Below are 14,483 nucleotides of genomic sequence, written 5' to 3' on the forward strand. Positions count from 1 at the left end.
AAATCGGTCCAAATAACAAAAAAAAAAAAGAAAACAGTTTTTCCTATTATGTCGACAGGATGTCAATTAATGTACATTAATAATATAATACATTAGTATATTATATTAATATAATACAGTATATTAATATAAATTATTCCATTAATAATTTCTATTTAATATTTCAAATAAAATATATATATAAAATAATTAACAAAAAAATAAAAATAAAAGAATAAATTAATTACTTTATAATATAAAACATAAAATATTTTTCAAGTAATAAAATATTAACTAGTTAGTATTTTTAAAATATTTATTAAAATCAGAAAATGTTTATTAAATTTTATAATAAAGCATACTCTAAATTTAATATAAAAATGAGAATAAATTTATTAAATTTTATACTAAATCATAATTTATTATCAATTTAGTATTAAAAATCATAAAAAATTCATTAAATTTTATAAGAAATCAGAATTTATCATAATCTTAATAGTTAATACTACAAAAAGGAGAATCAGTTTATTAAAACTATAATAAAACATAATGTATTATAACTTAAATATTTAAAAATCAGAATAAATGTATTTCTATATTTACTAGTGTGAAATAAATATATTGGAATTTATAATAAATCAGAATTAAAAATAAGAAAAGAAAATATCGGATAACCTTGTAAAAACATCAAAATGCATAATAAATCAGTAAATCGTCATTTACTAATTTGTTATTGATCTTAGTTTCTTAGCTTTATATAATGATTGGGAATAAGATAATAGTCTAGAAATATGTATTAGTGCTTCTTTTTATCATTTTACAAAATATCATTGCATATTTCCACATATTTCATAATATTTCCACAATGTCTCTAATTTTTACAATATTTCCCCTCGACATTTCCGACATATGTCCTATATTTTGGTAAGCGACATTTCCATCAACATCGACATTTTAAACCTTGATGTCTGTTTGGTGTTGGGCCTAACAAGCTTGTCAAAAAACCCAAAAGATCAATCAGAAGACAACAAGAGGGTTGCATTCAAAAAACTGAGAAGAAAAGTTAATGTGTTGGAGTCCCATTATGGGGGCAGGGTGCTTTTCTTGGGTATCTTGTGGGTGTCAGAGTTTGCTTTGGTTGTTTTGGGTTCTATTTTGTTTTTTATCTTCGTTTTTCTTTTGTTGTTTTTATGAGGGGTTTTCATTAGTTCAGTTTATCTTTAGTTGGTTTGGTATTGTTTGTTCGGGACCTTTGGGTTTTGTCAGCCTCCTTTGGGTTGTCTCTTTGGTCTGGTCTTTTCTTTCGGGTGATTGCTTACCACCTTCCTTGTACCTTCTTTTTTGTTTCAATAATTTTTTTCTTTTCTCTTCAAAAAAAAATTTAATTCCATCCCTATCAACTTCCATTTTAAGAAAAATGGAATAAGTCTAAAAGGCGTGTCCCCACACGAAACATCATGCAAAACATAATCATTAATTCTCTCCCTCAACATCAATCTTAAAGGAAGTGACCTTGTTGAAACCTTCAGCAACCTCTTGCATTCTCTTCCTTACACTTTCACACAACTCCCCACAACCTCATTGAAGTTCAAACCAATAATGTTTCTCCCATGTGTTTGTTGCAACTTGCAACCACTCTCCACCACAAATGATCGCTTACCATCCAAAAACACCAAAGCTATTTCTAGAATGGGCTTTGTAATGAATGTAAAAGGAATTTGGGCACAAGATGATGCCTCCATCTTCTTTTGGTTTGCAGAACAAGTTCCAGTCAACTCTGAAGAATTTTTTTGTTATTTAAAAGGAATGTTTTTTTCTCTGGAACATCCACTCCATGAGCCATTTAAACAGGGTTTATAAATAGAGGTTTCACACTCCATTCAAGCAGCAGACGTAGTGTAGTAGCTGTATTTTAAAAAGATAGGTTTTCAAAATTTATCAGTGATTGGAGAAATATGGGCAATAACTCTTTTAGTGGCTGTAGGATCTCAAAGAGTTTATCAAATTTGATGATTTCACAGGGAAGTGGACATCCGACTTCTTTTTTCCTATGATTTGATGTATAGCCTATATATTTGTTTTGCACATGCATCTTACCTCATAATAATGCAGATTTTTATGTATGGGGTCCACCCTTTTCTTTCAATATGATTATAATAATCTTTAATTGTCAAAAATCAAAATAATTGAAAAGCAAAAAAGGAGCATCAGGCGAAGTGATCTTGAAGAGCGGAAGCAGCATGAGTGCTCTGAGGAAGAAGATGCCACTATGCCAGTGATACCGATTCAGACTATACAGTGAGCTTGGGGAGCATTGCTCTGAGCAGAACGAGAACCGTTTTTGATGAAGATAGTTTGGGTACAGAGGTGCTTTTTCAAGAGAACAAGGAAGAAGATGATTCTCAAAAAGTTGAAGAAGACGATGTGAATGGATTGGATCGTCTGACCAGAGCTGAGGTTCAGGTGACGCCTGCACTCGCAAGGGAAGTCAGTCCAGTAGTTCAGGAAAAACAGGATACGAGGCCGGTAAGAAAAAATCCTAACACTTTGGTCTGTAATGTAATACCGGAAGAAGGGAAGCACAGGAAGAATAGTTCAATTGCTAAAGCTGACAGGGTATTGACTCCTACTATAAACTCTCTAAGGCAAGATCAATCACAGGGAACAGATTTAGGCCTCTCTCCTTATGCGCATCCCCCTCCCTTGATTGATGGCCCATTGGTTCCAAACAACACAGGTATGGATGTCCTTTCGGTTTTGGTTATTAATGTGCCTTCTATGCTTGTAACAGATACTCCAGCATCCCGAGCGGAAGTTTTAGTCGAGGGAAAGAGAAGAGAGAACGGCAATTCTGAGAGTGAACTGAGAGGGGAAGAAGTGGCCCCTAGAGAGAGAAAGGAGGAGGAATTAGAGAGAATATGGGAGATGATTTGTGCGTTGTTGGAGGAATACAAAGAGGAGGAGGAACTAGATCAAAGGAAGAGAGCAGAAATTTCTCAAGAGAAGGAATTCTATAGAAGTTCCAAGTTGGGGGGAGGGGTAGCTGAAGCTAATGCATCATCCAGGAAGATCGAGGGTAACAATAAAAGGAAAAAGAAAAAGAGATCAGAAGTGGAGAGATTGATTTCAGATATTGAGGGTGACATTGAATTTAGTGGGAGAGGGGGAAGAAGAAAGATTCTCAGTAAAAGAAAGAGAGAAACCGAACATAGTGTTGATACAGGAAACCAAGTTGGAAAAAATGGATAAAAGGTGGGTCAGAAGTGTATGGAGATCAAAAGGAGTTTGTTGGACCTTGGCCCCTTCTTGGGGTGCCTCTGGAGGTTTAGTAACATTATGGAGGGAGGATGTTGTAGAATCAGTGGACGAGCTAATAGGGAGATTCTCTGTGTCTTTAAAGGTCAGGAATGTGGGGGATGGATTTACCTGGGTTCTAACCAATGTCTATGGGCCAAACACGTATAGAGAGAGAAATGAGATGTGGGAAGAATTATATGGAATACGAAGCTAATGGGAGGGTCCTTGGTGTCTTGGGGGGGACTTTAATGTAATTAGGTTCTATAATGAATCTAACAACCCCCAGAGGACAGTTACTACCAGCATGAGAAAGTTTAATGAATTTAGTAGTAACTGTGGTCTAAAGGATTTACCTCTCTTACAAGCCAACTTTACTTGGTCTAATTTCCAAGAAAACCCTCTTTGTTTGAAAACAGATTCCTCTTTAATGAAGAGTGGGAGAGTCGTTGGAGGAACATGATGGCTAGAGCATTACCCAGAGTCACTTCCGATCACTGCCCTATCCAGTTAAGTCCTGAAACATTAGCCTCTGGTCCACAGCCTTTTAGATTTGAGAATATGTGGCTAACTCACCCGGATTTTGTGCATTTGATTGGGGAGTGATGGAGAGAAGATTTAAGAGGGGTGAGGTGGAAGGGAGTGAGATTCCACAAAAAGCTAAAAAGGTTGAGATCCAAAATCAAGGAGTGGAACAGGGAACAATTTGGAAGAATAGAGGAGCAAAAAAGTAACTCGTTGTCTAGGATCGAGGAATTAAATTCCAAAGAAGCCCAAAGGATGATGAGCAAAAAAGAAAAGGTGTTGAGAAGGAACTTAAAGAAGGATTTGGAAGAAGTCCTTCTGAGAGAGGAAATTTCTTGGAGGCAAAAGTCAAGACATAAATGGATTAAAGAAGGGGATGGGAACACAAAATTTTTCCATGCGCTAGCTAATGGGAGGAGAAGAAAAAATTTCGTGGCTAAGTTAGAGGTGAATGGGGAGGAAGTAACAAATCAAGATGAGATAGCAAGGTTGTTTGTGGATCATTTCAAATCGATCTATAGGAAACCCTTGAATGATAGGCCAACATTGGAAGATTTGGAGTGGACCAGGATATCTGAAGAACAAGTAAACTGGTTAGAAAGGGATTTTAGTGAAGAAGAGATCAGACAGGCGGTGTTTTCAATGGATAGATCCAAAGCTCCTGGTCCAGATGGCTTCACAATGGCTTTTTATCAGGACTGTTGGGTTGTTTCAGGAATTTGCAGATAAAAAAAGGCAAGTCCTGGAGTTAATGCAACCTTCTTAGCCCTAATCCCAAAGAAGATAGATGCAAAGGACCCTAAGGATTTTAGGCTGATCAGTCCTGTGACTAGAATCTATAAAATTTTGGCTGAAGCGTTGCCTTTGAGAATCCGAGTAGTACTGCCATCCATCATTAATCAAGCACAAGGTGCTTTCGTGCAAGGAAGGCAAATAACAGATCAGATATTAATAGCAAATGAGTGTGTGGAGGACATGAGAAAGTCAGAGAATCAAGGTTTTGCGTGTAAGTTAGATTTAGAGAAGGCTTATGATCTTGTGGATTGGAGCTTTTTACTAGAGATCCTTGGGTGTTGTGGCTTCGGAGATAGATGGTGCAATTGGGTAAAGGGTTGTATTAGTTCTTGCCATTAATCAGTCTTGGTTAATGGGGTGGTCAAAGACTTTTTCCCAGCTTGTAGAGGCCTTAGACAAGGTTACCCACTCTCCCCGTTCCTTTTCACCTTAGTTGCAAATGTTTTCAGTAGATTAATCTCTAAGGCAGATAGGGAAGAGGAAGTGAGTGGTTGGAGGATAGGAGGGAACAATGTCCGAGTAACCCATCTACAGTCTGCTGACGATATCATAATATTTTATGAAAGAGGTGGCGGGCAAAAAGTGAGGAACCTTAGAGAATTGTTACAACATTATGAGAAGGTCTCCAATTTGAAGATAAACCTGGATAAGAGTTCTGTGGTCAGTGTCAATATGAATGAGGGATTATTCAATCTGTGGCAAATTGTCTAGGTTGTCCCATTTCTTCTTGGCCCTCTAACCCAAGAGAGAATGGTTTTTGGAACCCAGTTTTGGAAAAATTTGAGAAAAGATTAGCAGCTTGGAAAAGAAACTATATCTCTATAGGGGGTAGAGTGACTTTATTGAGAGCAACCCTAGCGAACCTACCGGTCTATTTCTTATCCATTTTTAGGATACCTAATAGGGAGGCTAAGAAGCTAGAGAGATTAATGAGAAATTTTCTTTGGGAGCTAGGGGAGGAAAAGAAAGATCATTTAATTAATTGGGAAATAGTTTGTAGGAGAAAAGAGGAAGGTGGACTGGGGTTAGGTAGGTTAACTCTCAAGAATAAAGCCCTCTTAGGAAAATGGTTGTGGAGGTGGCCTAGAGAAAGGGAGAGGTTGTGGCACGAAGTGATAGCTAGTATACATGGAAGACTGGAAAACGGATGGGATGCGGGTGTATCAAGACAAGCAACGTTGACATCTCCTTGGAAAGCAATCCAAAGTATCCTCCCTCAATTTCTCAACTTTGTCAGGTATAATGTCAATTCTGGTAACCTTGTTTTATTTTGGGAAGACACTTGGGTGGGGACTGCTGCTCTAAAGGACCAATTCTCGTCTCTCTATTCTATTTCCCTTTACAAGGAAAAAATTATCTCTCATTTTCTCCCATCTCCTATATCACCCTCGTCCTTAACTTGGGATTCTGGCTTTCGGAGAGGTTTGAGGGATGATGAACTTAACAGTGTCTCAAATCTGTTGTCTCTTCTTGGCAGTGTCTTTTTGGACCCTCTTAGTATGGATGTGAGATTATGGTCCCCTAATCCAAAAGGTTACTTCTCTTGTGCTTCCTTTTTTAAGTCCCTTTCCTCTTCCCTGAGTCAGTGGATTATGGTCCCCTAATCCAAAAGGTTTAGACTTGTTCCACCTAAAATTGTTATTTTCTGCTGGGAGGTGTTTAATAGAAAGATTAATACCTTGGACTGCTTGCAGAAGAAAAGGTCTTTCATGTGTTTATCCCCTAACTGGTGTGAACTTTGCAGGGCTAATGGTGAGGATTGCTCCCACCTACTTGTATCTTGTTCCTTTTCTAGAGCTATTTGGAGTTGGATTTTTTCTTTGTTTGGGTACAGGTGGAATTTGTCCACAGACTTAAGTCATCCTTCTTTTTTTGTGTGGCCTACAAAAAAAGGAAAAATGATGTGGAGATGTATTAGAGCAGCCGCATTGTGGACAATCTAGGAAGAAAGGAATGCAAGGATATCCAAGGAAAAGGAAAGAAGCATTCAGGTTGTTGAGGATTGTATCTTAACTAGGGCATGCGAAGAAACAAGCAACGGCTTTCACGCCATTCCGTTGCTTGCATTCATTGGTTGAGAACTATGGACCTCTTTCATACTTTTTCCTTTGATGATATTTGAAGAAATTGGATAGTGGTGGCTAGTAGCCATACAAGGAAGGACAGGGATTCTGCAGTGTGGACCCCTCTGCCTGAAGGATGGGTAAAGCTGAACTTTGATGGCAACAGCCAAGGAAACCCAGGCCCATTGGGAATAGGAGGGGTGCTGAGAGATACGGAGAGCAATATATTAGCCTTGTTTTCAGGCCCTATGGGAATAGGAGACTCTAATAGAGCTGAGATTTTGGCAGCGGTACAAGGTATTCAGATTGCAGAACAATTAGGAGTTCAGCATTTGGTAGTTGAAGGAGACTCTCAAATTGTTGTGGGATGGCTGACAGATCCAGCTTCAGCCATGTGGCGACACAAAGACTTATTAAGGAAATTCACCTGGCTTACAAGAAATATGACTGTTACCTTTCGTTAGGTGGGAAGACACCTTAGCGGATGGTTTAGCTAAGCAGGGGGCTACAAGGGAACATTTATTTTGGGCTGCTTTATAATTGTATTTATGGCTAATTCTGCTTTTTATTTTGATGTAATACTACCCTGAAGAGGTAACAGCTCGTGCCTCTTTTGGGTTCCCTGTACTGCCTTTTTCTGAATTAATAAATTATATTCATTCATCAAAAAAAAAATCATGCTTTTTGGTTAGTAATGAAATTATATTCTTACCTTTCTCAAAAAAAAAAATTAACAAATCCGTATCACACAGCTTAGAATATTAACAACTTTATAAAAAAGTGCATCTCATCAGCTGATGAACAATCGGAACACTATTTATATTTGGAAATTTGTCAGAATTTACTTACTGCAATTGAACCTGAAGCAGATGCTTGCTTTGAAAACCTTTCTTCATCTAGAAAATGGGATGGGATGTCCTTCTCTGAAAATAATTAGGGATTTCAATATATTTGCAGAAGAAAAGTAGAAAAAGGCAACCAATTAAATGATAGAACTTGAGAACACTACTTAAAATTTAAAAGTCACACAAGCAAGGATAAACTTATAAAGCAGGTATTTTTAGTCATACAATAGTTACAAAGATTAGCACATAGAACAAAAGACACCTTGCAAGAATGGCACTGAAACCTCTCCTCCACCAACTCTCAAGACATTCTCCTTCAAATCAATTATGCACTGTACAAAGCTGCTTTATTAGAAATCATTATAAGATTCTGTCATAAATCACAAAACAAGAATAAAAAAGTATGCTACCTGATGCTTACGGAGCATATCAAGCCCAAAAAGAAATTCCATGTTGGGAGAATCAAGTACCATGAAAGAACAAGGATAAAATATATTTCCAATCTATACAAAGAAAAGAAAAGAATCAATAAAGCATAATTTAACTCAGCATTGAGCAAATAATTATACTTTTAAAATGTCAAACCTATGTAACTGAAATGACAGACAGCTGCTGTCCAATGCTTTACCACCAGTAGTCAAAAGGAGCAAAAAACAACTGGTGCTGTCAACCAGTAGCCATGCCAAGCTCAATGGAGTGATTAGGTCATAAAGTGGACCTGAACTCTGTTCAGCATATAGTTAACCAAGCCTAAGCCTAAAGTGGAATTCGAATTTTTATTGATCAGTAAAAAGGTTCATTTCATTAATTCCAATAGAAGCATATTAGCGTAATTACATAGTATTTCTATTACAAGTGAGTTCAGTCCCGCTAACAGTTTGAAAGGAACTCCAATTACAAACCTGCCTAAAAGAGTTGTTCCCTAGGCATCACTTGTTTATCCAGCGTGTCAGCCATCCCATTTGCTGTTCTCTTTATCCATCTGAATGTTGCCCCCAAATCCTTTGCTATGTTCCTAAGATCACTTATAATATGCCTGTGGATCCTCCCAGGTTGTTGTCATTCATCCAAGTTATTACCAGTTTTGAATCCCCCTCTACCTACATATGTTGATAACCATGTTGTTTTGCAATCTTCATACCTTGACAGGAATTCAATTTAGCAAAAAGATAATGAAACCAGTTTTGTGTCCCCCATTCCCAAAGACACCCCCAAATCCTTTGCTATGAAATGGAATTTGATTGAGAAAAAAGATAATGAAACCAGCCTAAGAAGGCTGAGCTCTCAGTTGAATATGTATAATAAAAGGTCCATATTATGTACATTTGGGAGGCATTCATCAATATGTATGATTTTGTTTTTCAAAACAGAAACAATTGATGCATCGGTAAAATCATACTTTTTTGCTGAGGTGGCAGTTGTTCTTGTTTTCATAAACAAAATCAAACATATTAGCAAGCACCCCCTTATTTGATGGATAACTGAATTTCATTAGTAAAGAGAGGACCACCTTTACATAGTTGCCAAGCATCCCTTAGATTAGATAGCTGAGAAGACCACCTCTCAAAGAAGTATTATATACCATCAGACCTTCTGCTACATCCTCATTTCCTATCAGCCAAAATAATTTGATCTTGATTTACTCCTTGTTTTTCCAACCAATCAGCCATCCCATTTGCTGTTCTTTGAACCCATGTTACATTGATAACCCATTCCCCATTTAGCTCTTTTATCTCCTTCATGGCATCCCCATATTGCCATGGGGGTGATGACCAATTTTGGTTTTGGGGATAATTGGTGCAGATGGGTCTTGGGTTGTATCAGGAACTGCCATTACTCCATACTGGTAAATGGGGCAGTGGTCGATTTCTTCCCAGCCTTGAGAGGGATTAGGCAAGGAGACCCCCTCTCTCCATTTTTATTTACTTTGGTAGCTGAAGTTCTGGGGAGACTAATTTATAGAGCAGATTCCAAGGGCTTAATCAGAGGTTGGAGAGTTGGGAGGGAGCTTATGCCACTCACACATTTGCAATCTGCATATGACACCATACTCTTTTGTGAAGTAAGGGACACTAACAAGATTAGAAATTTGAAGCTCACTATACGACTTTTTGAGCAAATGTCAAACCTTAAGGTGAATTTTGAGAAGAGTTGTATAGTTGGGGTAAATATGGGCGAGGGGGAGATCTCTGAGGCTGCAGACATCTTAGAATGTGCAATAGCAAATTGGCCCCTTAATTACCTCGGTTTGCCATTGGGTGATAACCCTCAGAAAGGTGAGTTTTGGGTTCCGGTTGTGGAGAGGTTTGAAAAGAAACTAGCAACTTGGAAGAAAAATTATTTGTCTCTTGGAGGGAGAACCACTCTAATCAGGTCTACTTTAGCTAACCTTCCTATTTACTTTTTGTCAATCTTCAAGATTCCGATAAAGGTGGCTAGTAGATTAGAAAAACTAATGAGAGGCTTTCTCTGGGAGCTGGGGGAGGAGAAGAAGGACCATAGGGTGGGGTGGGAGATGGTTTGTAGGAGTAAGAGGGAGGGAGGTTTGGGTATCGGGAACATAAGGAATAGGAACTTGGCTCTTCTGGGGAAATGGCTTTGGAGGTTCTCATTGGAGAAGGACAAACTTTGGGTGAAGACGGTGGGAAGTATTCATGGGGTTGCAACAAATGAATGGGACTCTAGGATTCTGGCAAGGAGTACAAGAGCATCTCCTTAGAAAGCTATTCAAGCTATTCTACCTTTGTTTTCTCCATGGATCAGGTATGACTTGCACTCAAGCAATCTCATTAACTTTTGGGAACATGTTTGGATTGGGGACTCCACCCTAAAAGACCAATTCCCAAGCCTTTTTGCCCTTTCCACTTTTAAAAATGAACCGGTGTCTTCATTCATTGTTCCTTCTAATTCTATTTATGGGGTCGGCTGGAACTTGGGCCTGTGAAGAGATATCAGGGACACAGAGCTTGATGGTATCTCATCATTGTTATCCATTCTTGAAGGGGTATTCCTAGAGCCAACAAAGGCAGATAGTAGAATTTGGACTCTCACCTCCTCTAGTTCTTTCACTTGTGCCTCTTTCTTTAGTGCTCTCACACATTCTTCTTCTTCTGGCTTGTCTTTCCCTGTTAAAGAGGTGTCGTGTCATCCTATACCTCCTAAGGTTGGGAGTTTCTATTGGGAAGCCTTTCTGGAAAGAGTTAACATAGCAGATTTACTTCAAAGAAAAAGACCCAATAGTTGTTTTTGTCCTCACTGGTGTGTCCTCTATAAAGTTGATGGTGAGTCTGGGTATCACTTACTAATTTCCTATCGGTTCACTAACATCATTTGGGAGTGGTGTACTTCTTTGTTTGGGTGCAGGTGGACCCCCCCCCCTTCGAATGTGCAAAGCCTATTCACATTTATGACGTTTCGACCAACAAAAAGGGCCAAGTTTATGTGGAGGTGTATGCGGGCTGCAGTCTGTTGGACTATTTGGGAGGAGAGAAATTCACGAATATTTACAGATAAGGAGAGAAGTTTGGAAGCAATGCTGGAGGTCATCCACATTAGGGTTATACACTAGCTGAAAACCTTGGCTCTATTCGCAGAATTCTCAGTTGATGAGCTGCAAAGAAAGTGGAAGAGATAGCAGAACTTGTTCCAATGAGGAAGGCCTCAAAGGTTTGTTGGATCCCCCCACCCCATGACTTTGTTAAACTGAACTTTGATGGCAGCAGCTTGGGCAATCCAGGGCCATCCGGAATAAGAGGAGTAATAAGAGATGAACAAGGGAATTTGTTAGCTATGTATTCTGGACCAGTTGGGGTGGGAGATTCTTTGAGAGCTGAGATTCTTGCAGCTCTTGAAGGAGAACAAAGAATCAAGGGTATGCATATTAGCAAGCTGATCATAGAAGGAGATTCTGAAGTGGTGGTAAACTAGCTGAAAGAGGATAGTCTTAGACTTTGGAATTACAGTAATGAAAAGAGGAAATTCAAGTGGCTGACTAAGGACATGGAAATCCAATACAAATGGGTAAAAAGAAGTCCAAACTCTTTGGCAGATGATCTAGCTAGACAAGGGGTGAACAGACATTCTATTTTTTTGGGCTGTCTTGTAATTTTTGTTCTTTTGATGTTTAATGGTTGTTCTTGGGAGCTAAGATTGTTTCGCCCCCTTGCCCTGTAATTTCCTCATATTTTTAATATTAATTCAATCCACAGTTACTGATCAAAAAAAAAAAAAAACAAGGGATGGAGGTCTACAATAAACTTGTACCCCTGAACGAACTCTTCATCCCTACAAATCCCTTCACATTTGACTTTGCTTCCATTAGCAACATAAACAGCAAAAGGTGGGAAATAATGAACAACCATACCTAATTGGTGAGACAAGATTTGGGTGACAAAATTGAGGGTACTCCCACTGTCAATGAGTATGGTCACTGATCATCCGAGAAGCTTTCCATGAACCTTCATAGCCTTGGGAGAAGTGGACCCGGTCAAAGCATGGAGAGAGATCTCGATTCCCCTTTATTTGGACTTGGAACCTTCATTTCCCCTTTATTGTCTTAAATTTGCAAGAGGAAAATCTGTTGGGCTTTGCACTTGTTGCCTGTCCCAAATTTATCATCACAATTATAGCACAGCCCTTTTGCTAGCCAGGCTTGCATCTCAGCCCATGATAGGCATTTGAAAGGGATTGTGTATTTCTGGGTTGTGGGCTGACTGTGGTCACTCATGGGACAGGCAAAAGCCCATCCAGTTTGGAAGGAGGTCTTCAAAATCAGGCCCATTGGCCAAGTGATTCTTTGAAGTCAGTTCAACAACTCTTGCAATCGAGGTAGACCCACCACAGCAAGCAAAGCCAAGGGCTGCCAGGTCTTCACTTCCAACCTTATGTCATCTCTCAGGCCACCAATGAAGCATCCTACCAGGGCCCTTTTCAGGCCATCCATAAACCCTGGTGGCAAGCTTCTCAAACTCCACCTGATACTCAGGAATTGGCCCAATTTGCTTGGGATTGGAGAGAACTTCAACCCAACCTTTATACCCTGTAGGACCAAAGCGCACACAAAGGGCATCAATGAAGTCTTGCCAGGAAACCTGTGGTAGAGACCTCTTGAACCATTGGAACCAAAGTATGGCGTTGCAATCCAGGTGGAATGAGGCAATGGTCACCCACTAATGGCCTGACATCTCATGATATTCAAAATACTGCTCTGCCTTAAATATCTATGGAATGGGATCTCCGCCAGAGTAAGTGGGAAAGTTGAGTTTAGCAAATTTTCCCATTCCAATTCACCTCATCCACTACCTCCATAGCTCAATTCTTCTACATCACTTTCCTTGCTCGCCCTCATCAACTCCTCTCACTGTTGGGAGGGAGTTTCTTTCTTCTTGTCCTTTCTTGCTCGAGGAATCAGTCCTATATACTGTTGTTGTCCTCTTACAATGCTTTTTCTAACTAACTACAGGTTTGTTACTATTCCAGGTGGTGTGGCAGGAGGCTCAATACATGCATGATCTATGCTTCTTCCTTTTACATGCATACACCAGTGAAATGGGGAGTTGTGGACCAAGAGCATAGTGAGATGGGACTGGGGTTATCTTTTCGGTGGTTCGAGTCTAATCCTCACCAATTAATCCTCTCACTCTCACAAGCTTCTCTTCTTCGCCTCTATCTTCTTTGCCAAGATACCTCAATGCAGAATTTCTGCAAAGGTCATCATAGAAGTTTTCTAGATTCCCTCTTTTGAAGTTCATAAATCCACCTTTCACTATGGGACCAATTAATTTGACAAGATGCTCAGGTTCTGGTTTTTTAGACGTACAATCTCACTATAGGACCAATCTCAAGCATGTTGGACATAGATGGACCCAAGGCAAGAATTTTCTTAATAAACATCGAAAATCTAGCTCAGTTCTGCTAGTAGGCAACTCTAATAGTAATAATAAATTTCCACAATGGGAAAACATTAAAAGTAAACTCCTATAATGAGATGCAAACATAAATGTGAAAATGCACAAACAAACAGCCAGACAAAGATCCTCAGACCAAAAAAAAAAGGAAAAAAGACGTGCTGAACCATGAATTAGTTAACAGATAACCTTGATTGGTGCCACATGTATCCGTCCCAGTATCTCAGACTGGCCTACTCCATGAGCAACACCCTTATAACGTCGATCCAAGAGTCGCAACAATCTGATAAAGAAAAATATCATCAACAGAGAGGAAAAGCGATAATCATATTGTGGTTACAAAGGATAATCTTGTATGGGGATATCCAGGGCCCAGTGCTGGGTTCTAAACTGATAGTGTTTATGGTTTCTTTAGATCTGGGGTTCAATAGCTAAATTCTTTCTCTTTGTGCCCTGCTCATTATTTTTTTGGCGGGCAGGGATTACTTTATTAAAAAGACACAGTACTGCTAGCATAAGAATAGATGGACTAGCACCTTCCAACTACACTGAACTTTTATGTGACATGTTTTACGGTATATCTGAGATGCATGTGTTTATCCCAGCCTCAATTTTCAAACCTGGCAGATAAACACATGCATCTTCAATTTTTTCATGCCTTCCTTTTGATGCAGATCCTTTAGTGCATGTTACATACATACAAACAAATTTAACCATCAGTACAAGGCAAGAAACCCCTTCTTATAAATGCAAAAGAATAGGGTGGGTAGCAGGTGCTTGTCCAACTCAAAGGAAGTCTCAGCTTATCCTATTTGCATAGCATTCTTTATTAGACATTAATATTTGATTGATTTTTTTTTTATGAATGACATCAATATTTGATTGTTACCGATAATAAGCTTGACTTTTTCTTCCTTCAAAAAGCCCAAAACATACCCACAACGCTCAGCACAGCTTTTAGATATTATTGTTGATTGTGCTCCACTATCCACAAATGCCTGGAATGGAAGAAAGTGGATGATGATAAATTTAAATCCTCTTCACCTAAAACGAATGGATGAATGAGAAAAAGCACA

The 14,483-nt window shown here is 38.9% G+C and overlaps 1 protein-coding gene across 2 annotated transcripts in view; it reads right to left on the reverse strand.

Moving 5' to 3' along the window:
• DDI1 (ubiquitin family protein) overlaps window positions 1–14,483 on the reverse strand; it is a 63,744-nt gene that overhangs the window by 19,927 nt on the left and 29,334 nt on the right. For both annotated transcript variants that reach the window (XM_010254682.3, XM_088903167.1), the window contains exons 9-13: window positions 14,344–14,405; window positions 13,597–13,690; window positions 7,912–8,004; window positions 7,764–7,833; window positions 7,506–7,579 (exon numbers count right to left, since the gene is read on the reverse strand). In XM_010254682.3, coding sequence (XP_010252984.1) covers window positions 7,506–7,579; window positions 7,764–7,833; window positions 7,912–8,004; window positions 13,597–13,690; window positions 14,344–14,405 — 393 coding nt within the window. The remainder of the gene's footprint in view (window positions 1–7,505; window positions 7,580–7,763; window positions 7,834–7,911; window positions 8,005–13,596; window positions 13,691–14,343; window positions 14,406–14,483) is intronic.

This window comes from Nelumbo nucifera, chromosome 1, assembly GCF_055504915.1.
Source record: "Nelumbo nucifera cultivar China Antique chromosome 1, China Antique-T2T, whole genome shotgun sequence".
Lineage (NCBI taxonomy): Eukaryota > Viridiplantae > Streptophyta > Magnoliopsida > Proteales > Nelumbonaceae > Nelumbo > Nelumbo nucifera.